Source organism: Neomonachus schauinslandi, chromosome 11, assembly GCF_002201575.2.
Source record: "Neomonachus schauinslandi chromosome 11, ASM220157v2, whole genome shotgun sequence".
Classification (NCBI taxonomy): domain Eukaryota; kingdom Metazoa; phylum Chordata; class Mammalia; order Carnivora; family Phocidae; genus Neomonachus; species Neomonachus schauinslandi.
The window spans coordinates 14,108,035-14,134,559 of record NC_058413.1 but is presented as its reverse complement, the minus strand read 5'-3'; the positions used below and the strand labels follow the sequence as shown (position 1 = coordinate 14,134,559).

General features: G+C 42.7%; 1 protein-coding gene across 1 annotated transcript in view; it reads left to right on the top strand.

Annotated features, from left to right (window-relative positions):
• Positions 1–1,738, top strand: part of PTPRJ (protein tyrosine phosphatase receptor type J) — a gene marked incomplete at its 5' end in the record, with an annotated part of 46,120 nt that extends 44,382 nt beyond the window's left edge. Inside the window, one exon of the mRNA XM_021685188.2 lies at positions 704–1,738. Coding sequence (XP_021540863.2) covers positions 704–862 — 159 coding nt within the window. The remainder of the gene's footprint in view (positions 1–703) is intronic.
• Positions 1,739–26,525: the final 24,787 nt, after the last annotated feature.

The following is a 26,525-nucleotide window of genomic DNA, read 5'->3' as shown; positions in this document are numbered from 1 at the left end:
TTTGGAAAAATGTCTATTCAGGTCCTCTGCCCAATTTCTAATCAGATTGTTTTTTCTTTTTGATGTTGAATTGTATAGGTTCTTTATATATTTTAGATATTAACACAGAGTATTTTTAAAAAATTGGATCCTGTTTTATATGTAATGCTGCACTGTGACTTTTTTTTTCTCTTAAAGCATCATGGATATCTTTGTGTCAGCATATACCTCTTCTTCCTCTTCCTCTTTTTAATGGCTACCTGCAGATTCTGACAAGCTTGCCTGAGGGTTGTCCGCACCTAACTCTACCACGCTTATCCCCCTTAACCCATCCCCTCTGTTAAGAATCACAGTTTACTCCTTATACCGCACATGCTCGCTGACCAAGTAATTCTTGTTGGACTTTTTCTTGTTTGAATATACACGTGCATTATTTCCTCCACATTCATTCTTTGCTCTTTCCCAAGATTCTGGGGCTCCTCCTTGGGGAGGGGAAGTGTGGCGAGTGTGTCCCTCTGGTTGAGAATGATTGATGATGAGAATCTTGCTCTCTGTGGTTTCAGATTTCACCAGAATGTGGCGGCCTCTTGATAAACGTCAACTTGAACTGTTCACTGGGGGGGTCGGTGGGTTTGGGGGAATGGTGGTAATCTGAAAATAGCCTTGGGTGCTAATAATCTCTGGGACCGCTGCTCATTTGCTTTCTCCTTTTACTCTTCTACAGGACCAGTATGTTTTCCTCAACCAGTGTGTTTTGGATATTATCCGATCCCAGAAGGACTCAAAAGTAGATCTCATCTACCAGAACACAACCGCAATGACAATCTATGAAAACCTTGCACCCGTGACTGCGTTTGGAAAGACAAATGGTTATATCGCCTAATTCCAAAGTCAGACATTTCTGGAGTTACCCAGACCGTCACACCCACAGCAAAGGAAAATGCCCCGATGTGGACATGTTTTTATATGTCTAATATCTTAATTCTTTGTTCTGTTTTGTTAGAACTAATTTGAGGGTGTGAGGTTGCACATGTACGACATGACAGATGAGAAGTTGGGGCTGTCAGGGGCTGTGGATAGGTGGTGAGCTAATCAATGACATTCCTGATCACCAATGGGATGAGTTCACTTTTTGTTTTTGTTTTTGTTTTTTTCTAGAGAATTACGGAACACCAGGAAAAGCGAGCTATGATTTTTTTTTCTTTTTCAAAACAGATTCTTTTTAAAAAAGACTATTTTATATGATTCACATGCTAAAGCCAGGATTGTGTTGGGTTGAATATATTTTAAGTATCAGAGGTCTATTTTTACCTACTGTATCTTGGAACCTAGCTGATGGAAAATACATAATTGTGGATGATTATCATGTAGGGAGGGGTACGTGGTGCCTCTTCTGCCTGGGTTTTCTATTTGAACATGTGCCTTTTCTGAATTATGCTTCCACAGGCGAAACTCAGTAGATATCTCTATTTTTGTATTGAATCTCATAATTGGAATATACGGAATATTTAAACAGTAGTTTAGTATCCAAGATTCAGCCTTCTCAGTAACATTCCTGTTCTCATTTGACTAGAGGAGGCTTCCCTCTCCCCCTCCACTTCTCCTCTCCCCTGTTTTGTGCTCTATTCTTTCTTCCCTTTTCCCTTCCCTTTTCCCCAAAGACACTTCTGTTGGCCACATTTTCAGCCCATTGGTTGAGTGAGAGTGGAAACCAGGTATCACCTTGAGAATTTCTGGGGGGGTGGGGAGGGAAGCAGAGGAACCCTACAGTGACATAATCTCCTTTTTCTTGTCCCTGTTCTATCCTTTTTCTTGTTTCTGTATTTGGTAAGAAGGATTATTTAAAGGTGCAATATGTGACTTAGTGATTCATGATGCTCTAGGTTTTTAGTGATGTTTTACTCAGGTTGGCATTTTATGTGTGTCCATGTGTCCGTGTATATGTGGGTGTGTCTGTTTAAAAGCGTGGCAATCTGTGAACACTTCCGTGTGAAAACAGTGTCTGATTAATCCCTCCTCCCTCAGAGTCCACTGGCTTTAGTCTATCTGCAGTGACACACATCCGTATCTACTGTATATATATATACTAAACTCTTAAAACAGTCATTCCTTTGAATTGAGGTGTACAAAGTTTGAATTTGTATCAAAGATGTAATTATTTTTAAAACCTCTTTTCACTATACTGCTGCTGTAATTACTTTTGATTTTTTTTAATGTAGATTAATTTTTTTTTTTTTGCTTCAGGTGTTGTATCCACCAAGAATTTCAGAATTTACGTGGATTTATTTTATTGGTACATAATCTGTAAACTTCTCAAGGCATTAACATGAAAGGATTTGTTTCTTTTTATTTTATATTGTGGCTCAGGTTATATTTTGAAGAAGTTTTGTGTTTATCCTCCTATAGGCAATGAAGTATATAAGGTCTTATGAAGGAATTACCAAGTCCCTGGAATCCTGTGGCCATTTTCCACAGTAATAAATCCTGCTGTAAACTTAGGACCATTGTGTCCGAGTGAAAACGGGAGCGGGGTCTTCTCCGAGTGCCCTGGTCTCCGTTGACCTGGGGGAGCCCGTCTCCTGACCCTGCCATGTTCCTCACTCTGACACTTTGAGAGCTGACTGGACATGCTAGTGGGTTATGAAGGGTGAACCACAACCGAAAGCCCTTGATTCAGTTCGGAGGTTTAGCGCGTGTACGTCTTTTGTCCCCCTTTTCCCTTTGAGGTACTGAAAGGATTAAAAGGAGAGGTGGTGACGGTGTCGCGTCTGGGGAGAACTTCCTTCCCACAGAGAAATTGCACTTTTTGCCGAATCCTTTGCTCTCTTTCGTGGCAAGCAGTTCATTCAGCATCGGGCCCTTAAAGGAATGGGTGGTACAGGCCTGGGCGGGCCCTCTGGACTTGACTTCAGAGGGGGCCTTCGGCTCTTGAGGTCTGCATCAGGGAAGCCATGCTGCTGAGTGATGCCAGGTTTGGGTGGATGGCTTCCAGACCTTCACACTGGTCTGCCCCTCGACGCACGCAGATCTCGGAGAGTTCCCTGACTGCATCGAGAGGCCCCTGCCCCGGGCAGAAGTGCTGTGGGCCATACCCCTCTCTGCTTCAGTTGTCAGGAAGTCAGTGGGATGGGTGTGTGCGTGTCAAGTCCAACAGAGATACTCTGCCCAGCCCTGCCTACATCCCTGCCATGGAGAAATCAGAGGGAAGGACTTGGCTCTAAAAATTCCTTTAAAAGGTTAAAGCAACAGTAATTGTAAACCTATTGTATAAAAACACACACAAAAAACCAGAAACCCTCCTCCCTTCTGCCTGATACGGGTTTGGGAAATGGGCAGCAGCCCTAGCAAGCCACTCTCAGATGTCATTCCCAATCCTGGGAAGGCGGCTTGTGGTGGACAGGTCTGGATTCCACATGGCAGGTCAGACGAAGGTCACGAAGCTTCTTTGCATCCTGAAGAGGGCTGGATTTGGGGCCGCTGGGGGTGGTGAGGGTATTTATAGCACAGTGATTGAAAAGGGAAGATAATTTGTGTAAATATAAAGGACACATGGGCTGGGGGTTGGCCACAGAAAAGAGAAGGGGCTTTTGAGCTCCTGTCCCAAAGCCTCCCAGGAACAGTGAACTAAAGTTGTGGAGTCCAGTGGAATCACGGAGATGGTGTGATCATCCCTGCTTTAATATTTGCCAGTTGCACACAGAAAAACAGCAAGGGTGGGATGAGTTATCCGTGAAAGATTGATGGTCAGTTGGTTTGGGGGATTTGGGTCATTGCTACCTTCTCCCAAGAGCAAGGACGTTTGCCTCCAGAGGTAAACCTGGTGACACAGGGACCAGTGGAAAATGACATTTGGGGGTCTGTTCCCCATGGGCACGTAGTGACCTCTGCCTGGACTTTGGCACATTTGACTGCACTGGATTTGGGCTTCATCGAGTCAGAGGCTCCTGGGGGATGGGGGCCAAATATGCAGCTGATCCATGTTTGCTTTTCATCTGAGATGAAAAAACCTGGTTTTCTTTTGCAGTGCTGGGTTGTGCTTATTGAGCTAAACGAGTCTTGGCGACTGATGTTGATTTGCCTCAAAAGTCCAAGTTCTGAGTTTTCTCAGACTGTGTAGCCGTCAAGTGTTTGACATACTGTAGCTTTTTTCCCTTGGGGGCACATATGAACAGGATGTGTTGATACAGACTCTAAAACTGTAATTTTCTTGTAACTATTTTGGAATGATGCATATTTCTAATGTTTGTTATACTTGTACAGAGTATTGCTGTTGGTTGCTTTTTTTTTTTTTAAGGAAAAAAAAGGCCTGAAAAAAATTTTTTTAAAAAGACTCACAAATACCAAATATAAAAAATGTCAACACATTGTGCCTTTGTTTCTTTTTTCCCCCCACTTTTTACTTGATGGACACAGCATTTCATTTACGAAGCAGTGTCCTGGCCGGCGTGTAACTGGGGCATCTTTAACAACAACGTGTCCCTTTTGGGTATTCTACCTTGTCTTTGTTTGCGGGGCTGCCACAACAAAGTGCCACAGACCAGGAAGCTGGAACAACAGAACCTTACTCTCTCACAGTTTTGGAGGCCTGAAGTCCGAGATCAAGGTGCTGGCGGGCTGGTTTCTTCTGAGGCCTCTCTCCTTGGTTTGCAGATGGCTACCCTCTCCCTTTGTCCTCACATGGTCTTCCTCTATGTGGGTCTGTGTCCTAATCTCCTCTTTTTATCTGGATACCAGTCATAAAGGATTAAGGTGTGTCCCCCCCCCCCCCCCCCCCCGCCCAATGACTTAATGTTTACTGTACTCACCTCTTTAAAGACCCTATCTCCAAATACATTCTGAGGTTCTGGGGTTAGGAGTTTAACATATGAACTTTGGGGAGACATAATTCAGCCCAAAACACACATCCAGGGAGACTACGTGAAGAGGAGACTTGCAAGAAGTGAGTGTACTTCTAAGACGTGGCTGTGTACGCACTCAGAGGGTCAGACACCTGGGTCGACAGACGGACAGACACCCCCCTTCCGCCACTTGGTGGTAGCACGCATGCCGTAGGCAAGTCCCCAGGAGTTCTAGAGGATTTTTTTGTGATTGATTTGGGGGATCCCAGAACTGCTGGGATACTGCAGCAGTTTGGACAGTTTTTGTTTCCAGTGTCTACCATGCACCTGCCACTGTATCTCAGCGGTTGAGGGTTCCACCGTAAACAAAAGGGACAAAAAGCTTTGCCCTCATGAAGCTGATATTCTGATGGGGGAAACAGACCAGAAACGTAAGTAAATAAAATCTTTCGTGTGTTAGGTGGTAAAAATAGAAAGAAAACAGCATTTCATGCCCTGATGCACCAACTCGTAGCTTTCACACGATAATAAGCACTGCACACACCTGTGCCGAGGAGGAAGTTTTCATGCCACGCGCGCCTGCTGTGGGGAGGACAGAGACCGTTCAGAGAGCCTCAGTGCACGCACGGCAGGCCCACCAGCGGGAGAAAGACGAATGTGTGCGGCAGAAGTCCTCCCGCAAGGGGGGGCGGGGCCTGTGTGCCGCAAGCACAAAAGGGAACTCACCGACATGCCAGAGCAGGTTTAAAGGCACAGCTCAGAGGGATTCCAGGAGAATGAGGGGTGCTGGTTTCTGAGCTGCGTCTTCAGTGGAGTTTTCGGAATTTTCGCAGGAGGCGATGGGGGTGGTTGGGGCGTGAAAGCACAGGAGTTACCTGGGGAAAGTGTCAGGGAGGCCGGAGTGCCAGCACGGGAGGGGGAGCGCACCTGGCCGCGGTGGGTGAGCCTGGAAGGGAAGAGCTCCAGGACTCTGTGTGGTTGCCCGAAGCTGTCTCACTCCAGACACTTACACATAAGTAACCACATGCATGGGACGCCTGGGTGGCTCAGTCCGTTAAGCGTCTGCCTTCGGCTCAGGTCATGATCTCCGGGTCCTGGGATGGAGCCCCGCATCGGGCTCCCTGCTCAGCGGGGAGTCTGCTTCTCCCTCTCCCACCCCCCTGCTTGTGCTCTCTCTCTCTCTCTGACAAATAAAATCTTTAAAAAAAAAATTAAGTAACCACATGCACACACAGGCACATAACTTACCTTCACTATCTCTGGATGGAAACTGCATGGTGGTCACATGGCATCACATGGGCTGGAAGGAAGGGTCCTGCCAGACGCTTGGCAGGTAAATAGGACTGAAGTCCTATGAATGTGAGTCAGGGGTAGAATTTACCACACAGGATGGGGCACGTACAGCCCTTGAGACAGGACCCCCCCCCCCCCCCCGGTCCCCCGGGGTTCTCACCAATTGTTGGGACTGTGGGGGGGGGGGGGGGGGGGGGGGGGAGGGGAGTTCTTCCAGGACCCTGTCTTGCCCATGATGTGCTCTGTCTCTCCCTCACCCCCCATCCTCCTCACCTCTCCCAACTCTCTGGAGACTACTGCTAAACACCTGGCCTGCTTGTCAACTGCAACATAACCAGTAACAGTTCCAGCACATTCCTGAGCTGTTTACTGTGAAACGCAGCGTGAACGAAGGTCAGTTTTCCAGGCGTGGTACCGCTGGTGTGTCCAGGTCCGCCCAAGGCCACAGCTGTAATTACTTTTCTCATTAGGCAAAAAACACAGATCTGGAGCATATTGCAATTTAATTATTCCTGGTTGAAGCTAGAAAGTATTTTGCCTTAAAAAAAGATGCTTCCAGATGGCTGTATGTTGGGCTAAAGAATTGTGCAGGTCCCAGTTTGGAGGCCTGAGCTTTAGTTCTTCCCCTCCCCAAACGACTGAGTGGAAATCACAGACCTTCCTGCTTTTGATAAGCATCAGGTGGCAGAAAGCTGAAATTTGCCTGGAGTGTCCGGAGTCGAGTATCTGGGGCTTGCTGAAAACACAGCCCTCATGCCTGAGCAGAGGTGGGTGTCAGTTGATGTCTTCTTGTTAAAGCTGAGGAAGTTTAAAGACTCAGGCCCCTACGGGGGCATCTTCCCAAGGGTGTCTTGAGCCAAATGTCATCTGGCCATCACACCTGCGACTGGGAAGTTTCCGGGCCTACCCTTATGTTTCAGACTCTGCCATTCGGCAAAGAGGGGGCTTGAAGGTAAGTTCGGTAAGAAAAGAGATGACGTTTCAATTTTTTGCACATGAGTGTGGTTATAATTTTGTTGCTGTGACACTCAGCATAGTGCCTGGGATACAAGAAATATCCAATAAGTGGTAGCTATTCATTTATCAACTTAAATTTGTGTTGGTCATCGATGGGGTGGCAGTGGGCCCTGGGTATATATATTTGTGAACAGGATAGGCATGATCATTGCCCTTGTGGGATTTTAGGGCCTATTGGAGAGATAGGGAATTTAAAAGGAATTAAACCTACTGGCTGACACATTGCATCTTGAATGAGAAAGGATCGGAGAGAGTGGCAGGGTGTGCCAAGGCCCTGAGGCAGGAGTGCATTTGGCACTTTGAAGAGGGGTCAGGAGACTGTGGTCTCTGGAGCATCGCTGACAAGGGAGGTAGGAGCACAATATGAAGCCAGAGGGCTAGGCAGGTGATTGTCTTGGGCTTCGTACAGGACGGTGGTGGGCCAATACACCCCCCTCCCTCGGCTTTCACTCAGGATGAGGCCAGATGATTTGTTTTGGCCCGTGAATATGGGCAGAAGTGACAGTACTAGTCCCAAACCTAGATCATAAGACACTTCACTTGATTTTGTTCACTCTCTGGTACTTCAACCGTTGCTATGGGAAGAACCTCCCCTGGGCAGGCGCTGCCCTGTAAACCTGAGCCCCGGAATGAATACGTGAGAAGCAGCGCTGCCCTAGCCAAGCCCACCGGGGCTCCACCTGGGAGCAGAGACACCTGGCCCAGCCCTGCCTATGTTCCGTGGTCCGTAGCTGGCCTACACATCCCTGAGAACGATTTACTCCATGAGAATCTATGACTTCGGGATCATTTGTGATGTAGCATTAAAAAAAAAAGATTTTATTTATTTATTTGAGAGAGAGAGGGAAAGAGAGAGTGAACACAAGCAGGGGGAGCGGGAAAGGGAGAAGCAGGCTCTCCGCTGAGCAGGGAGCCCAATGTGGGGCTCGATCCCAGGACCCTGGGATCATGACCTGAGCCAAAGGCAGATGCTTAATGACTGAGCCACCCAGGAGCCCAAAATGGTCCATTTCTTAACCAGGCATTTATAAACAGAACCCGGAGGTATCTATCACACCAGAGAAACCAGTCAGGATTTGCCTACAGCTCTATTGTAGAGGCCTTCACTAAAGATTATGATAGAGTCAGCCCTCCTAGGCTTTCTGCTTGGAGACAACACTGGGTGGGGCAATGCATCCATAGTCTTCATGCCTTGGTTCAGTCCAAAGTTGTCCCAAAACGTTTCTGCATACCCTGTTGGTCTGGGTGAGCAGGAGGATGCAAAAAACCTTCATATTCTGTCCCTGACTTTTTAAAAAACCAGGCTAAAATGCAAAAATGGTCCCACATTTAAGTGTTTTCTGCTTCTAGCACTTAGTTTGGTAAAGATTACTCAGGTATAGCCAAGAAACTGAGGTATCATTGGAAATAAACATCAGAAACCTGTGCTCTTCTAACATGTAAACTTTGAGAAAAGCAATTTACAGAACCGTAAGTAGGGAATAATCCCATTTAAAAAGTAGATAAATGCATAGAAGAAAGACAACTCCAGAATAATGTAATGGTGGGATTATGAGTGGTTTTATTTTTATTTTTACTTGCCTAACTTTTCTAATTTCTCTCAATGACTACTCAAGTAATTAAAACCTAATATTCTTTTCTCCTTGATGAGAAAAATAAGTTATAGCATATTTTAAAATATATTTGTCAAGTTTTACAAAGTTCTCTAAAATGAGTGTGAGCCCAGGGCTGTTTTTTGAGCACCTACCTCCAGCTGCTAGCAGTTTGTTAAAAGAGAAAGTTAAGTTTTTGGAAGTTAGGTTCTGAGCTGTAAAGCTGGAGGAAGCAAGGGACCTTTGTGCTCCTGGCTGAATGTTGGTCTGCCAAGATGGAGGGCTAGTTGGCATCTGGGGAGTAGAAGGAGGAGACAGGTTTAATCCCTGCTCTCAAAAGTTCTCACAGCCCATCTGTCCCTTCTGGGGTTTCACAGCTCCCTTTGGGACTGTACTGGAAGATCTCTGGGACTTCTGAGGAAAAACATGAGATCCTAGGCTTTACGAGGCATCAAAGTCACTTTTCCTGAAGGCAGGTAGGTAGACCCTCGGATCCTAAAGTTGAATAACGTTGGCAGGGGCAGCCATTTCGAATGTGGCCACTAGATGGTGCCAGAGGACTGGGCCGAAGAAGCAATCCTTGGTTACACTGTTGGGAAGGCAATGGAGGAAAATAGGACTGGAAAAGGAACTAGAAGGCAGAGAGGGAGTGCTTAAAAATCAGCAACAGGGTTGAAGAGTATCCTTGCCAGCAATCGGTAGCTTTTTTCTTTATCATTTAGTATACGGTATGTTCATGGTAAAAAATCAGGAAATTTAGGGGCCCCTGGGTGGCTCAGCATCTGCCTTCCGCTCAGGTCATGATTGCAGCGTCCCGGGATCGAGTCCCACATCGGGCTCCTTGCTCGGCGGGGAGTCTGCTTCTCTCTCCTCCCCTCCCCCCGCTTGTGCTCTCTTTCTCTCTGACAAATAAATAAAATCTTTACTTAAAAAAAATTTAGGAAATTTAGATAAGAAAAAGAGTGGAAAGAATCCCACGTGGTCTCCAACCAAGATGGCCCCCAATGATGGTTGCTCTCTGGGACCCACACTGCTGTGGGCCCCTTCTGCGTTGTACCAGGGCTGGTCTGTGTGACCAGTAGAATGCAGCAGAAGTGACGGTATGTTGCTTCTCCGATTAGGTCATAAACGTCTCTGCTGCTTCTCTTGTTCTCTCAGGAGCAACCCTATGACAGGCTCACCTGGTGAGGAACTGAGCCTCTTGCCAACAGGCAGGTGGTCTGGAAGCAGGGTGTCCAGAGGCAGTCAAGCTTTCAGATGATTGCAGCCAGGGCTTACAGCCTGACTGTAGCCTCCTGGGAGACCTTGAGCCAGGCCGTCCCCCTAAGCCACTCCCAGGTTCCCGATCCTCAGAAACTGCTTCAAGCTTTGGAGTCAGATAAACACGATTTGGGGCCTAGCTGACCACCTACTAGCTGTGATCCTGCAGACAAGCCACTTCCCTTCTTTGAACCTCTAGTTCTTCGTGAGAATAATAGCATTTACTCACAATGCTGTGTCACCTGACAGCATTTACTCATAGCTTTAAATGAGATTCTGTGTACAAAATTCAAGATTAAGTGCTAGTTGCTGCTTTATATAGGCAGAAGCAGGAAGTTTCTTTGGAGTAGATGTCTTTTTTTTTTTTAAAGATTTTATTTATTTATTTGAGACAGAGAGAATGAGAGACAGAGAGCATGAGAGGGAGGAGGGTCAGAGGGAGAAGCAGACTCCCTGCTGAGCAGGGAGCCTGATGCGGGACTCCATCCCAGGACTCCGGGATCATGACCTGAGCCGAAGGCAGTCGCTCAACCAACTGAGCCACCCAGGCGCCCTGGAGTAGATGTCTTTATTCTGAGAAGTTAACTGAGCGCCCTGCTTAGTAAAGCAGATACAGTAAGTGTGGGGACCTCTTATTATGATGTTTTTCCTGAGGTGGAGTAAAAAGTGCCTCCTCTTGGTATGCACAATTTTCATACAGAGCAAGGGGCTTTCTGGGAAGGAAGGGCCAAAACCCCCAACTTTTGGTCTCTAAGATTTGCAATGAAGGAAACCTATTTTGCTGGTTCGTGGTAACATTGACCATGATCCATCAGCATAAATGAATATTAAAAACCTCAAAAGAGAGCCCTCCATGAGGGAAAGAGGGACCAGTGTTGGTGATTGTAGGTTCAGCGCCAGGGTTTGTGTGGGAGGCTTGATTTGGTTCAGCATGTCCCTGGGGCTGGAAACTCCTCTGGATCCAGCCATACTGGACTGTTGTGTTTTGGGGGAGCAATAGCTGAGCGTGTGAGCGTGGACAAACAGAACTATGACCTTGAGGCTCACATATGGAGTGTGACCATGACATGACAGAGGTCTAGACCTGGGCAGTAGACCCATATCCATCAGATTACACAGGACCAATTACATGGCAATGACCAAAGACTGTGCCTAGTCAGATTTTTAATTCCTCTCTTCCCACATGGTCTTTGGCAACAGGAGTCCTTTGGGCTGGGAGTTCCTCAGAAGTTCTTGGACAATTTGGGATGGAGATGGGGTTCAGCATTATGTGGGAGATAGTGGACTTCTGTTAACAAGGTAGGTGTGCCTTGAGCCATTAGTTGGATAAGTAAAAGATGTGATTTAATTTGTGTTTTCGAGATGGTGAAATAGATTGTATGACTTGGGTAAACTAACTGCTGTTGTAACAAACAAGGCCCAGATCTCAGTGGCTTAGTAGCCATGCCACAGTTTAATGTGTCTGGTACCATTCAAAGACCCAGGCTGGTACAGGTTCCATCCCCTTTAACCCAAACCTCTTAAGGTCATTCAGAGTGTCACCTTCTATCTGGCAGATGAGGAAGAGAAAGTGGAAGGCACTGTGTGGGGGGTTTCTATGGGCCAAGTGTGGAAATGACATATATCACTTTCACCTGCATCCCACTGACAGGGAAATAGCATTTAGCTGTGTACCCAGGAGGCAGAGGAGAACTGAGGGTATCCCTGAGCACCGATGTTCTGTGCCGTATTGGTCAAGCCAATGGATAAAGTGCTTAGCACAGTGCCTGGCACCTGGCAGGGATTCCATAAATGGTGGTATCCTCCACCCTTCCAGAGACACCTGTTTGGGGAAGGAGTAGATGGGAAAGAAATGGCCTCTGTGCTCCTGCATTGGCATGGCAACCCAGCTACTTCTAAATGTCTTGTTTTGTGGATCTAACAGAGGTGCTGGGAGGTGTTGAGTCCTGGTTTGGGTGCACAGTATGGTTACAGGAGGAGTCTGGAGCTGTAAGCTCTGGATCATCAGCATTCTCACAGCCTCCAATCATGCCTTTAATCACTTACCTACAGCTCCTGGGGATCTGAAAGAGGTAAAAGAATACTCAGCTCTGAAAACCCCCTGAGGGATGACATTAATTTGCTTCTTTGCAAACTTTTCCTCACTCTTTGCCTCGGCTCCTTAGAGTATAATTAGTTGCCAAAGGCATCATGCCATAAAACTGGGCATGGGCCACAGAAAGCGGGCACTGATCATTGATTGCACAGAACGGAAAACTAATTGGCTCTTTTTCTTCCCTTGATGATGATTGTAGCAGCAGAGAACTTTTCCTGCTAAATGCAGAGAGGCTGATATCCAAGTTGTAGAGAGTTAATGGAAACAACTTTAACATAACATAATAAAATAAAAAAAAAGAAGTGCTTTTCTACATCCCGTACATTTTGGTATTTGTGTTTCTGTTTTGTTGTCTCAAAGATATTTTTAAAATTTCTCTTTTTAATTTCTTCTTTGACCCATTGGTTATTCAGTAGCATATTGTTTAATCTCCATATATTTGTGAATTTTTCAGTTCTCTTCTTGTAATTAATTTCTAGTTTCATACCACTGTGGTTAAAAAAGATGCTTGATATGATTTCAGTCTTCTCAGATTTAAAGCTTATTTTGTGGTCTCACATATGATCTGTCCTGGGGAACATTCCGTGTGTCCACGAGAAGAATGTGTATTCTTTTGCTGTTGGATGGAATGTCCTGTAAATGTGTGTTATGTGCTGATGGTCTAACATGTAGTTTAACTCCAGTGTTTTCTAATTGATTCTATGTCTTGATGATCTATCCATTGATGAAAGTGGGGTACTGAAGTCCCCTACTATTATTTTATTGCTGTCTATTTCGCCCTTCAGGTCTTTTAATATTTGCTTTATATATTTAGATCCTTCTATGTTGGGTGCATAGGTACTTACAAATGTTGTATACTCTCATTGGATTGACTTCTTTATCATTATATAATGACATTCTTTGTTTTTTATTATAGTCTTTTGCTTAAAGTCTATTTTATTTATATAAGTATAGCTACCCCTACTTTCTTTTGGTTTCCATTTGCATGGAATATTTTTTCCATCTCTTCACTTTAGGTCTGTGTGTGTTATTAAAGCTGAAGGGAGAATTTTGTAAGCAGCTTATAGTTGGGTCTTGTTTTTTAATCCATTCAGCCACTCTGTGTCTTTGATTGGATAACTTAGTCCATTTATATTTAGAGTAATTATTGATAGGTATGGACTAACTATTGCCATTTTGTTGTTTCCTGGCTCTTTGTAATTATTTTGTACCTTTCTTTTCGACTTGCTCCTTTTTTGTGATGATTTTCTGTAGTGGTGTGCTTAGATTCCTTTCTCTTTATCTCTTGTGTATTCATTACAGGTTTTTGCTTGTGGTTACCATAAAGTTTACATAAAACATCTTGTATTTATTTATTTATTTATTTATTTTTTCTTTTAAAAAAAATTTTATTATGTTATGTTAATCACCATACATTACATCATTAGTTTTTGATGTAGTGTTCCATGATTCATTGTTGCATATAACACCCAGTGCTCCATGCAGTACATGCCCTCTTTAATACCCATCACCAGGCTAACACAACTCCCCACCCCCCTCCCCTCTAGAACCCTCAGTTCGTTTCTCAGAGTCCATAGTCTCTCATGGTTCGCCTCCCCCTCTGATTCCTCCCCCCTTCATTCTTCCCTTCCTGCTATCTTCTTCTTTTTTTTTAACATATAATGTATTATTTGTTTCAGAGGTACAGGTCTGTGATTCAACAGTCTTACACAATTCATAGCACTCACCATAGCACATACCCTCCACAATGTCTATCATCCAGCCACCCCATCCCTCCCACCCCCCACCACTCCAGCAACCCTCAGTTTGTTTCCTGAGATTAAGAATTCCTCATATCGGGGCGCCTGGGTGGCTCAGTTGGTTAAGCGACTGCCTTCGGCTCAGGTCATGATCCCGGAGTCCCGGGATCGAGTCCCGCATCGGGCTCCCTGCTCGGCAGGGAGTCTGCTTCGTCCTCTGACCCTATCCCCTCTCATGTGTTCTCTCTCTCTCATTCTCTCTCTCTCAAATAAATAAATAAAATCTTAAAAAAAAAAAGAATTCCTCATATCAGTGAGGTCATATGATACATGTCTTTCTCTGATTGACTTATTTCGCTCAGCATAATACCCTCCAGTTCCATCCATGTCGTTGCAAATGGCAAGATCTCATTCCTTTTGATGGCTGCGTAATATTCCAATGTATATATATACCACTTCTTCTTTATCCATTCATCTGCCGATGGACATCTTGGCTCTTTCTGTAGTTTGGCTATTGTGGACATTGCTGCTAGAAACATCGGGGTGCACGTACCCCTTCGGATCCCTACATTTGTATCTTTGGGGTAAATACCCAGTAGTGCAATTGCTGAATCATATGGTAGTTCTATGTTCAACTTTTTGAGGAACCTCCATACTGTTTTCCAGAGTCACTGCATTAGCTTGCATTCCCACCAACAGTGTAGGAGGGTTCCCCTTTCTCCACATCCCCGCCAACATCTATTGTTTCCTGACTTGTTAATTTTAGCTGTTCTGACTGGTATGAGGTGGTATCTCACTGGGGTTTTGATTTGGATTTCCCTGATGCCGAGCAATGTGGAGCACTTTTTCATGTGTCTGTTGGCCATTTGGATGTCGTCGTTGGAAACAGATGTCTGTTCGTGTCTTCTGCCCATTTCTTGATTGGATCATTTGTTCTTTGGGTGTTGAGTTTCATAAGTTCTTTTTAGATTTTGGATACTACCCCTTTATCTGATGTGTCATTTGCAAATATCTTCTCCCATTCTGTCGGTTGTCTTTTGGTTTTGTTGACTATTTCTTTTGCTGTGCAAAAGCTTTTTATCTTGATGAAGTCCCAATCGTTCATTTTTGTCCTTGCTTCTCTTGCCTTTGGCGATGTTTCTAGGAAGAAGTTGCTTCGGCTGAGGTCGAAGAGGTTGCTGCCTGTGTTCTCCTTTAGGATTTTGATGGACTCCTGTCTCACATTTAGGTCTTTCAACCATTTAGAGTCTTTTTTTGTGTGTGGTATAAGGAAATGGTCCAGTTTCATTCTTCAGCATGTGGCTGTCCAATTTTCCCAACACCATTTGTTGAAGAGACTGTTCTTTTTCCATTGGACATTCTTTCCTGCTTTGTCAAAGATGAGTTGACCATAGAGTTGAGGGTCCATTTCTGGGCTCTCTATTCTGTTCCATTGATCTGTGTGTCTGTTTTTGTGTCAGTACTCTACTGTCTTGATGATTACAGCTTTGTAAGAGAGCTTGAAGTCTGGAATTATGATGCCGCCAGCTTTGCTTTTCTTTTTCAACATTCCTCTGGCTATTCGGGGTCTTTTCTGGTTCCATACAAATTTTAGGATTATTTGTTCCATTTCTTTGAAAAAACTGGATGGTATTTTGATAGGGATTGCATTGAATGTGTAGATTGCTCTAGGTAGCGTTGACATCTTCACAATATTTGTTTTTCCAAATCATGAGCATGGAACGTTTTTCCATTTCTTTGTGTCTTCCTCAATTTCTTTCATGAGCATTTTATTGGTTTCTGAGTATAGATTCTTTGTCTCTTTGGTTAGATTTATTCCTAGGTTTCTTATGGGTTTGGGTGCAATTGTAAATGGGATCGACTCCTTAATTTCTCTTTCTTCTGTCTTGTTGGTGTATAGGAATGCCACTGATTTCTGTGCATTGATTTTATATCCTGCCACTTTACTGAATTCCTGTATGCGTTCTAGCAATTTTGGGGTGGAGTCTTTTGGGTTTTCCACATAAAGTATCACATCATCTGCAAAGAATGAGAGTTTGATTTCTTCTTTGTGGATTCGGATGCCTTTTATTTCTTTTTGTTGTCTGATTGCTGTGGCTAGGACTTCTAATACTATGTTGAATAGCAGTGGTGATAGTGGACATCCCTGCCGTGTTCCTGACCTTAGGGAGAAAGCTCTCAGTTTTTCCCCATTGAGAATGATATTCGCTGTGAGTTTTTCATAGATGGCTTTTATGATATTGAGGTATGTACCCTCTATCCCTATACTCTGAAGAGTTTTGATCAAGAAAGGATGCTATACTTTGTGAAATGCTTTTTCTGCATTTATTGAGAGGATCATATGGTTCTTGTTCTTTCTGTTATTAATGTATTGGATCACATTGATTGATTTGCGGGTGTTGAACCAACCTTGCAGCACAGGGATAAATCCCACTTGTTCGTGGTGAATAATCCTTTTAATGTACTGTTGGATCCTATTGGCTAGTATTTTGGTGAGAATTTTCGCATTGATGTTCATCAAGGATATTGGTCTCTAATTCTCCCTTTTGATGGGGTCTTTGTCTGGTTTGGGGATCAAGGTAATTGTGGCCTCATAAAATGAGTTTGGAAGTTTTCCTTCCCTTTCTATTTTTTGGAACAGTTTCAGAAGAATAGGTATTAGTTCTTCTTTAAATGTTTGGTAGAAATCCCCTGAGAAGCCATCTGGCCCTGGGCTTTTGTTTTTTGGGAGATTTTTGATGATTGCTTCAATTTCCTTAGTGGTTATAGGTCTGCTCAGGTTTTCTATTTCTTCTTGGTTCAGTTTTGGTAGTTGATACATCTCTAGGAATGCATCCATTTCTTCCAGATTATCTAATTTGCTGGCATAGAGTTGCTCATAATATGTTTTTTTTTTAAGATTTTATTTATTTTTCAACAGAGAGAGAGAGACGGTGAGAGAGGGAACACAAGCAGGGGGAGTGGGAGAAGGAGAAGCAGGCTTCCCACTGAGCAGGGAGCCTGTTGTGGGACTTGATCCCAGGACCCTGGGATCATGACCTGAGCTGAAGGCAGATGCTTAACGACTGAGCCACCCAGGCGCCCACTCATAATATATTCTTATAATTGTTTGTATTTCTTTGGTGTTGGTTGTGATCTCTCCTCTTTTGTTCATGATTTTATTTATTTGGGTCAATTCTCTTTTCTTTTTGATAAGTCTGGCCAGGAGTTTATCAATCTTGTTAATTCTTTCAAAGAACCAGCTCCGAGTTTCGTTGACCTGTTCTACTGTTCTTTTGGTTTCTATTTCATTGATTTCTGCTCTGACCTTTATTATTTCTCTTCTGCTGGATTTAGGCTTTATTTGTTGTTCTTTCTCCAGCTCCTTTAGGTGTAGGGTTAAGTTGTGTATTTGAGACCTTTCCTGTTTCTTGAGAAAGGCTTGTATTGCTATATACTTTCCTCTTAGGACTGCCTTTGCTGCATCCCAAAGATTTTGAACAGCTGTGTTTTCATTTTCATTGGTTTCCATGAATTTTTAAAATTCTTCTTTAATTCCCTGGTTGAACCATTCATTCTTTAGTAGGATGCTCTTTAGACTCCATATATTTGAGTTCTTTCCCACTTTCTTCTTCTTTTTTTAAAAAATTTTATTATGTTATGTTAGTCACCATAAAATACATCATTGGTTTTTGATGTGGTGATGCACGATCCATTGTTTTCATATAACACCCAGTGCTCCATGCAGTATGTGCCCTCCTTAATACCCATCACTGGACTAACCAATACCCCCTCCCCGCTCCCCTCTAAGACCCTGTTTGTTTCTCAGAGTCCATAGTCTCTCATGGTTCATCTCTCCCTCCAATCCCCCCCCCATTTTTCCCTTCCTTCTCCTAATGTCCTCCATGCTATTCCTTATGTTTACAAATAAGTGAAACCATATGATAATTGACTTTCTCTGCTTGACTTATTTCACTTAGCATAATCTCCTCCAGTCCCATCCATGTTGATGTCAAAGTTGGGTATTCATCCTTTCTGATGGCTGAGTAATATTCCATTGTATATATGGACCACATTTTTATCCATTCATCTGTTGAAGGGTCTCTCATCTCTTTCCACAGTTTGGCTATTGCAGACATTGCTGCTATGAACATTGGGGTGCATATGGCCCTTCTTTTCACTACATCTGTGTCTTTGGGGTAAATACCCAGCAGTGCAACTGCTGGGTCATAGGGTAGCTCCATTTTTAATTTTTTGAGGCACCTCCACACTGTTTTCCAAAGTGGCTGTACCAACTTGCATTCCCACCAACAGTGTAAGAGGGTTCCCCTTTCTCCACAACCTCTCCAACAGTTGTTGTTTCTTGCCCTGTCCATTTTTGCCATCCTAACTGGTGTAAGGTGGTATCTCAATGTGGTTTTGATTTGGATTTCCCTGATGGCTAATGATGATGAACATTTTTTCACGTGTCTGTTAGCCATTTGTATGTCTTCTTCAGAGAAGTGTCTTTCCATATCTTCTGCCCACTTTTTGACCTGATTATTTGTTTTTTGGGTGTTGAGTTTGAGAAGTTCTTTATAGATCTTGGATACCAGCCCTTTATCTGTAGTGTCATTTGCAAATATCTTCTCCCATTCTGTGGGTTGCCTCTTTGTTTTGTTGACTGTTTCTTTTGCTGTGCAGAAGCTTTTTATCTTGATGAAGTCCCAAAAGTTCACGTTGGCTTTTGTTTCACTAGCTTTTGGAGATGTATCTTGAAAGAAGTTGCTGTGGCCGATGTCCAAGAGGTTACTGCCTATGTTCTCCTCTAGGATTTTGATGGATTCCTGTCTCACATTGAGGTCTTTCATCCACTTTGAGTTTATCTTTGTGAATGGTGTTAGAGAATGGTCGAGTTTCATTCTTCTGCATGTGGCTGTCCAATTTTCCCAGCACCATTTATTGAAGAGACTGTCTTTTTTCCATTGCATGTTTTTTCCTGCTTTGTCAAAGATTATTTGACCATTAGGGTTGAGGGTCCATACCTGCGTTCTCTATTCTGTTCCATTGGTCTATATATTTGTTTTTGTGCCAGTACCATGCTGTTCTGTTGATCACAGCTTTGTAATATAACTTGAAATTGGGCAACGTCTTTTCTGATTCCATACAAATTTTAGGATTATTTGTTCCAGCACTTTGAAAAATGTCATTGGGATTTTGATCGGGATGGCATTGAAGGTATAGATTGCTCTGGGTAGCACAGACATTTTAATGATGTTTATTCTTCTGATTCATGAGCATGGAATGTCTTTCCATCTTTTTGTGTCTTCTTCAATTTCTTTCATGAGTGTTCTGTAGTTCCTAGAGTATAGAACTTTTACCTATTTGGTTAGGTTTATTCCAAGGTATCTTATGGTTTTTGGTGCTATTGTAAATGGAATCATTTCTCTAATTTCTCTTTCTACAGTTGTGTTGTTAGTGTATAAGAAAGCAACTGATTTCTGTGCATTGATTTTTGTATCCTGCCACATTACTGAATTGCTGGATGAGTTCTAGTAATTTGGGGATAGAGTGTTTTGGGTTTTCCACGTAAAGCATCATGTCATCTACAAAGAGAGAGTTTGACTTCTCCTTTGCCAATTTGAATACCTTTTATTTCTTTTTGTTGTCTGATTGCTGTTGCTAGGACTTCTGGTACTATGTTGATCAATAGTGGTGAGAGTGGACATCCTTTTTGTGTTCCTGATCTTAAGGGAAAGGCTCTCAGCTTTTCTCCATTGAGGATGATATTCACTGTGGGTTTTTCATAGGTGGATTTTATGAATTTGAGGAATGTTCCTTCTATCCCTATACTCTGAAGAATTTTAATCAGGAAAGGGTGCTGTATTTTGTCAAATGCTTTTTCTGCATCAGTTGAGAGGACCATATGGTTCTTGTCTTTCCTCTTATTAATGTGTTCTATCACATCGATTGATTTGTGAATGTTGAACCACCCTTGCATTCCGGGGATAAATCCCAGTTGGTCATGGTGGATGATCCTTTTGATGTATTGTTGGATCTTATTAGCTAGGATTTTGGAATCCATATTCATCAGAGATATCGGTCTGAAATTCTCTTTTTTGATGGGGTCTTTGCCTGGTTTGGGGATTAAGGTAATACTGGCCTCATAGAATGAGTCTGGAAGCCTTCCTTCTGTTTCTATATTTTGAAACAGCTTCAGGAGGATAGGTATTATTTCTTCTTTGACTGTTTGGTAGAATTCCCCAGGGAATCCACCAGGCCCCGAACTCTTGTTTTTTGGGAGGTTTTTGTTCAATCTCGTTACTGGTTATTGGCCTATTCAGGTTGTCAATTTCTTCCTGTTTGTCTGGGGAGTTTTTAGGTTTCCAGGAAGGCATCCATTTCATCCATGTTGCTCAGCTTATTGGCATATAGTTGATAATAATTTCTAATAATTGTTTCTATTTCCTTGGTGTTAGTCATGATCTCTACCTTTTCATTCATAATTTTATTAATTTGGGTCCTTTCTCTTTTCTTTTGGATGGGTCTGGCCAGTGGTTTATTGATCTTATTAATTCTTTCAAAGAACCAGCTTCTAGTTTCGTTGATCTGATCTACTGTGTTTCTGGTTTCTACTTCATTGATCTCTGCTTTAATCTTAATTATTTCTCTTCTAATGTGTGGCTTAGTCATCGTTTGTTGCTTTTTCTCTAGTTCTTTAAGGTGTAGAGTTAGTTGGTGAATTCAGGATTTTTCTATCTTTTTGAGTGGGGCTTGGATGGCTAAGTATTTCCCTCTTAGGACCGCCTTTGCAGAATCCCATAGGTTTTGGACCGATGTGTTTTCATTCTCATTGATTTCCATGAATTGTTTAAGTTCTTTGATTTCCTGGTTGACCCAAACATTCTTTTTTTTTTTTTTTAAAGATTTTATTTATTTATTTGAGAGAGAGAATGAGATAGAGCATGAGAGGGGGGAGGGTCAGAGGGAGAAGCAGACTCCCCGCTGAGCAGGGAGCCCGATGCGGGACTTGATCCCGGGACTCCAGGATCATGACCTGAGCCGAAGGCAGTCGCTTAACCAACTGAGCCACCCAGGCGCCCCTGACCCAAACATTCTTGAGCAGAGTGGTCTTTAGCTTCCAAGTGTTTGAATTTCTGCCAAATTTTTTCTTGTGATTGAGTTCCAGTTTTAAAGCATTATGGTCTGAGAATGTGCGGGGAATAATCTCAATCTTTTGGTATCAGTTGAGACCTGATTTGTGACCCAGTATGTGGTCTATTCTGGTGAAAGTTCCATGTGCGCTTGAGAAGAATGAGTATTCTGTTGTTTTAGGGTGGAATGTTCTGTATATATCTATGAGGTCCATCTGGTCCACTGTGTCATTCAAAGCTCTTGTTTCTTTGTTGATTTTCTGCTTAGAGGATCTTTCTATTGCTGAGAGTGCAGTATTGACGTTTCCTACAATTAACGTATTGTTATCAATATGACTATTTTGGTTAACAGTTGGCTTATGTAGATGGCTGCTCCCATGTTGGGAGCATAGATATTTACAATTGTTAGATCTTTTTTTTTTTTTTTTTCCAATTGTTAGATCTTGTTGGGTAGACCCTTTAAGAATTATATAGTGTCCTTCTGTGTCTCTAACTACAATCTTTAGTTTAAAATCTGATTTGTCTGATATAAGAATTGCTACCCCAGCTTTATTTTGAGGTCCGTTGGCATGGAAGATGGATCTCCATCCCTTCACTCTCAGTCTGGATGTATCTTTAGGTTCAAAATGAGTCTCTTGTAGACAACATATGGATGAGTCCTGTCTTTTTATCCAATCTACAACCCTGTGCCGTTTTATGGGAGCATTTAGGCTGTTCACATTGGGAGTGATTATTGAAAGATATGAATTAATTGTCTTCATGTTGCCTATGAAGACCTTGTTTTTATAGATTTTCCCAGTAAATTTCTTTTCTATATCAGTCTTGGGGTCTTTCTCCTTTTATAGAACCCCCTTTAATATTTCTTGCAGGGCCAGCTTAGTGGTCACATATTCTTTCAGTTTCTGCTGGTCTTGGAAGCTCTGCATCTCTCCATCCATTCTAAATGACAGCCTTGCCAGATAAAGGATTCTTGGCTGCATGTTCTTCTCGTTTAGTAACCTGAATATGTCTTGCCGGGCCTTTCTGGCTTGCCAGGTCTCTGTGGATAGGTCTGACATTATTCTGATGTTCCTCCTTCTGTACATAAGGAATCTCTTCCCCCTAACTGTCCTTAAGACGGTTTCCTTGGTTCTAAGATTTGCGAGTTTTACTATTACATGCTGGGGTGTTGGCCTGTTTTCCTTGATCTTGGGAGGGGTCCTCTCTGCCTCTAGGACACAAATGTTTGTTTATTCCTCAGATTTGGGAGGTTCTCAGCTATGATTTGCTTAAATATATCTTCTAGTCCTCTCTCTCTCTCCACCCACTCAGGGATTCCAATAATTCTGACATTGGAATGTTTCATGGTGTCACTTATTTCTCTGATTCTATTTTCATGGATTCTGAGTTGTTTTTCCCTCTCCTCCTCTTTTCCCTTTTTATCTATTAATTGGTCTTCTAGGTCACTGATTCGTTCTTCTGCCTCACTTACCCTAGCTGTTAGATTATCTAGATTAGATTGGATCTCACTGATAGCATTTTTAAGTTCTGCCAATTCAGCTTTCATTTCTGCCCTTAGAGACTCTATGTTGCCATTAATTGATTTCTCCATTCTAGCTATTGTTTTCACAATTGCTAGCCTGAATTACATCTCTGACATCTTGGTTTTATCTGAATCCATTTGTAAATCTGTGGCATAAGTCATGGTCTCTGAGTCTTTCCTATTTTGGGGGTTTTTCCTCCTAGTCATTCTGTTGAGGGGTGGTTGAGGGAATGTACAGAGTCCAAATTATTGACCACAACCCTAGCAAGATGCACCTGTTTTCTAGGGACCTTAGGGTTGCTGGCCTCTTTTTCTCCCAGCCTGTCTTGTGGGGGAGGGGCCTGCTGCGCTTTTACTCAGGCAAACCCTGTTTGGGCAGAGTTGGCGGGCGATGGGCTCAGTGAAAACTTTTTTTTGGGCTTTTGTTCTCTGGCGGCTTTCCCTGGCAGCTTTCTGTGTGTCTTCTGAGAGTCAGAGCAGAAGAGACCGTTTCCAACCCTCTGCCTCAGAGCAGAGAGATTGCAGTCTGTTCTTCAGTGAGCTCTCTAGGCCACACTATCTCCGTTTCTGTCTGTGCTGCTATAAACTGCAGCATCCTGGGTTGTGCACCCCTCAGCAGAGCTCCCAGTCCTCGCCTCCAGGTCGGGGCATGTCTCTGCCCTTTGTGCTTCTAAAACCACCAGCCACTCAAGTTCACTCCTGTGGCACTGCTGCTCCAGGTTTCAGTCTGGGGGGATGCCCTAAAGTCCTTTCCCCACCGCTAAGGGTCTGCGAGTCTGTGTCCCATCCCCAGCACAGGAAGCTATTGCGTACCGGTGGTGTAGGATCCCGAGGGCTGGCTCCCTCCCCCTTCCTGTCCTCCAATATCTTCCCCCAGAATCATGGCTCCCGCTTTGTACCTTGAAACCAACTGCCTGCGATATTCTGTTTTTAGAGATCCAGATCTATCTTCTTACAGCTTAGGCTGATTTCGTGGGTGTTCAGAGTGGTCTGGTTGATATCCAGCTCAATTCTGGGAACCAGTTGGAATAGGGTTCCCTACTCCTCTGCCATTTCCCCCCCCCATTTCTAATTTTTTATGAACACTGACACTGTTTTCCATAGTGGCTACAGAAGTTTAACTACCACCAACTCTGCACAAGTTTCTCTTTTCTTCACATACTCACCAACACTTGTTATCTCTTGTTTTTTGATGGTAACTATTCCTTTTTTAAAAAATATTTTATTTATTTATTTATTGAGAGAGAGAGAGAGTGCACACGAGCTGGGAGGAGGGGCAGAGGGAGAGGGAGAAGTTGACTCCCTTTATGCTGAGCAGGGAGCCTGATGTGGGGCTCGATCCCAGGACCCCGAGATCATGACCTGAGCCAAAGGCAGATGCTTAAGTGACTGAGCCACCCAGGTGCCTTGATGGTAACTATTCTAATGTATGTGAGGTGATATTTCACTGTGGTTTTGACTTGCATTTTGCTGATGATTAATGATCCGGTCATTATTTCATATACCTATTGGCCATTTGTATGTCTTCTTTGTAAAAATGTCCATTCAGTTCCTTTTCCCATTTTTAAAACAGATTTTTTTGGTTGTTATTGATTTGTATGACTTATTTATATATTTTCATATTAATCCCTTATCAGATATATGATTTAAAATATTTTCTCCTGTTTCATAAGTGCCTTTCCATTTTGTTGATAATTTCTGTGCAGAAGCCTCTTAATTTGATGTAGTCCCACTTGTTTATTTTTGCTTTTATTGTTTGTGTTTTTGGTGTCATTTCAAAAAAATTTGTTGCTAAGACCAATGTCAAAGACCTTTCCCCTATGTTTTCTTCAGGAGCTTTATGGTTTCAGATCTTACATTTAAATCTTTAATCCACTTTGAGTTAATTTTTGTCAATAGTGTAAGATGGAGGTCCAATTTCATTCTTCTGCATGTGATTATCCAGTTTTCCTATCACCACTTATTGAACAACTATCCTTTCTCCATTGTGTATTCTTGGCACCTTTATCAAATATTAGTTGATTGTGCATGCAAAAATTTTTTCTGGGTTCTCTGTTCTGTTCTATTGATGTATGTGTCTGTTTTTATGCTACTACCACACTGTTTTGATTACTATAGTTTTGTAATATAGTTTAAAATTAGGAGGTGTGTCACCTTCATATTTGTTCTTTCTCAGGATGCTTTTGTCATTTGAAGTCTTTTGTGGTTCCATATGAGTTTTAAGAATTTTTTTCTATTTTTGTGAAAAACATCATTGAAATTTTGATGGAGACTTCCTTGAATCTATGGATGGCTTTGTGTAGTATGGATGTTTTGCAATATTAATTCTTTTGATCCGTGAATATCAAATATCTTTCCACTTACTTGAGTCTTCTCCAGTTTCTTTCTTTCTTTCTTTTTTAAGATTTTATTTGTCAGAAAGAGAGAGAGAGAGAGAGAGTGAACATAAGCAAGGGGATTGGCAGGTGGAGGGAGAAGCAGACTCCCTGTTGAACAAGGAGCCTGATGTGGGACTCCATCCCAGGACCCTGGTATCATGACCTGAGCCAAAGGCAGATGCTTAACTGACTGAGCCACCCAGACGTCCTTCTCCAGTTTCTTTCATTAAAGTCTTATAGTTCTCAGTGTACAGATCTTTCACTTCCTTGGTTAATTTATTCCTAAATACTTTATTGTTTTTGATCTATTATGAATGGGATTTATTTCTTTTTTAGATTGTCCTTAATGTATTGTAACACAGCTGATTTCTGTATGTTGATTTCATGTCCTTACTGAATTTGTTGATTAGTTCTGACAATTTTTTGGTGGAGTCTTTAAGGGTTTCTGTATATCAGATCATGTAATCTGCAGAGACAATTTACTTCTTTCTTTTGAATTCTGATGCCTTTTATTTCTTTTTCTTCCTCATGTACTCTGGCTAGGACTTCCAGTACTATGTTAACTAGGAATGGTGAAAGTGGGCATCCTTTTCTTGTTCCTGATCTTAGAGGAAAAAGTTTTCACCTTTTCACCATTGAGTATGAGGTTAGCTGTGGGATTGTCACTTATTTATTTGATAGAGAGAGAGACAGAGAGAGCAGGAACACAAACAGGAGTGGGAGAGGAAGAAGCAGGCTTCCAGCCGAGTAGGGAGCCTGATGCGGGGCTCGATCCCAGGATGCTGGGATTGTAACCTGAGCCAAAGGCAGACGCTTAATGACTGAGCCACCCAGGCACCCCTGTGGGCTTGTCACTTTAACCCTATACTACAGTTAAGTGGTTAATACACTACCACATTACAGTATTAGAGTATTCAGAATTTGACCACATCCTTATCATTACCAGTGTATTGTACATTTTCATATGTTTTCACATTACTAATTAGCATCCTTTCATTTCAGCTTGAAGAACTCCTTTTAGAATTTCTTCTAAGCCCAGTTTAGTGGTGATGAACTCTACCAGCATCTGTTTGTTTGAGAAGACCTGTATTTTGCCTTTATTTCAAAGGACAACTTTGCTGGATAAAGTATTTTTGGTTGGCAGTTTTTTTCCGTTAGCACTTTGAATATACCATTCTACTATCCTCTGGCCTGGAAGGTCTCTGCTGAGAGAGCCAATGATAGACTTGGAGGTCTCTTGTGTGAGAGGATTTCTTTTTCTCCTTCTGCTTTTAAAATTCTGTCTTTGCTTTTAAATGGTTGCATTATAATAGTCTTGGAGAGGATCATTTTTTATTGAAATTTTGGGTGACCTGTTAGCTTCATGAATTTGGATGTACAAATATCTCCCCATATTTGGGAAATATGCAGCCATTCTTTCTTTAAGTAGGCTTTCTGCCCCCTTTCCCTCTCTTCTCCTTTTGCAATAGTTCTAGACTGTTTCTTTTAATGATATCCCATTGTTCACACAGGCTTTCTACCTTCTTTTCCATTTTTTTTCTGTGTTCTCCTTTGATTGCATAAATTCTAAAATCCTGTCTTCTACTCCTAGATTCTTTCTTCTGATTGATCAGTTCTGATGCCAATGTTCTCTACTGCATTTTTTATTTTCATTCACTGTAGTCCACAGCTGCAGAGTTTCTGTTTGGTTAGCTTGACTA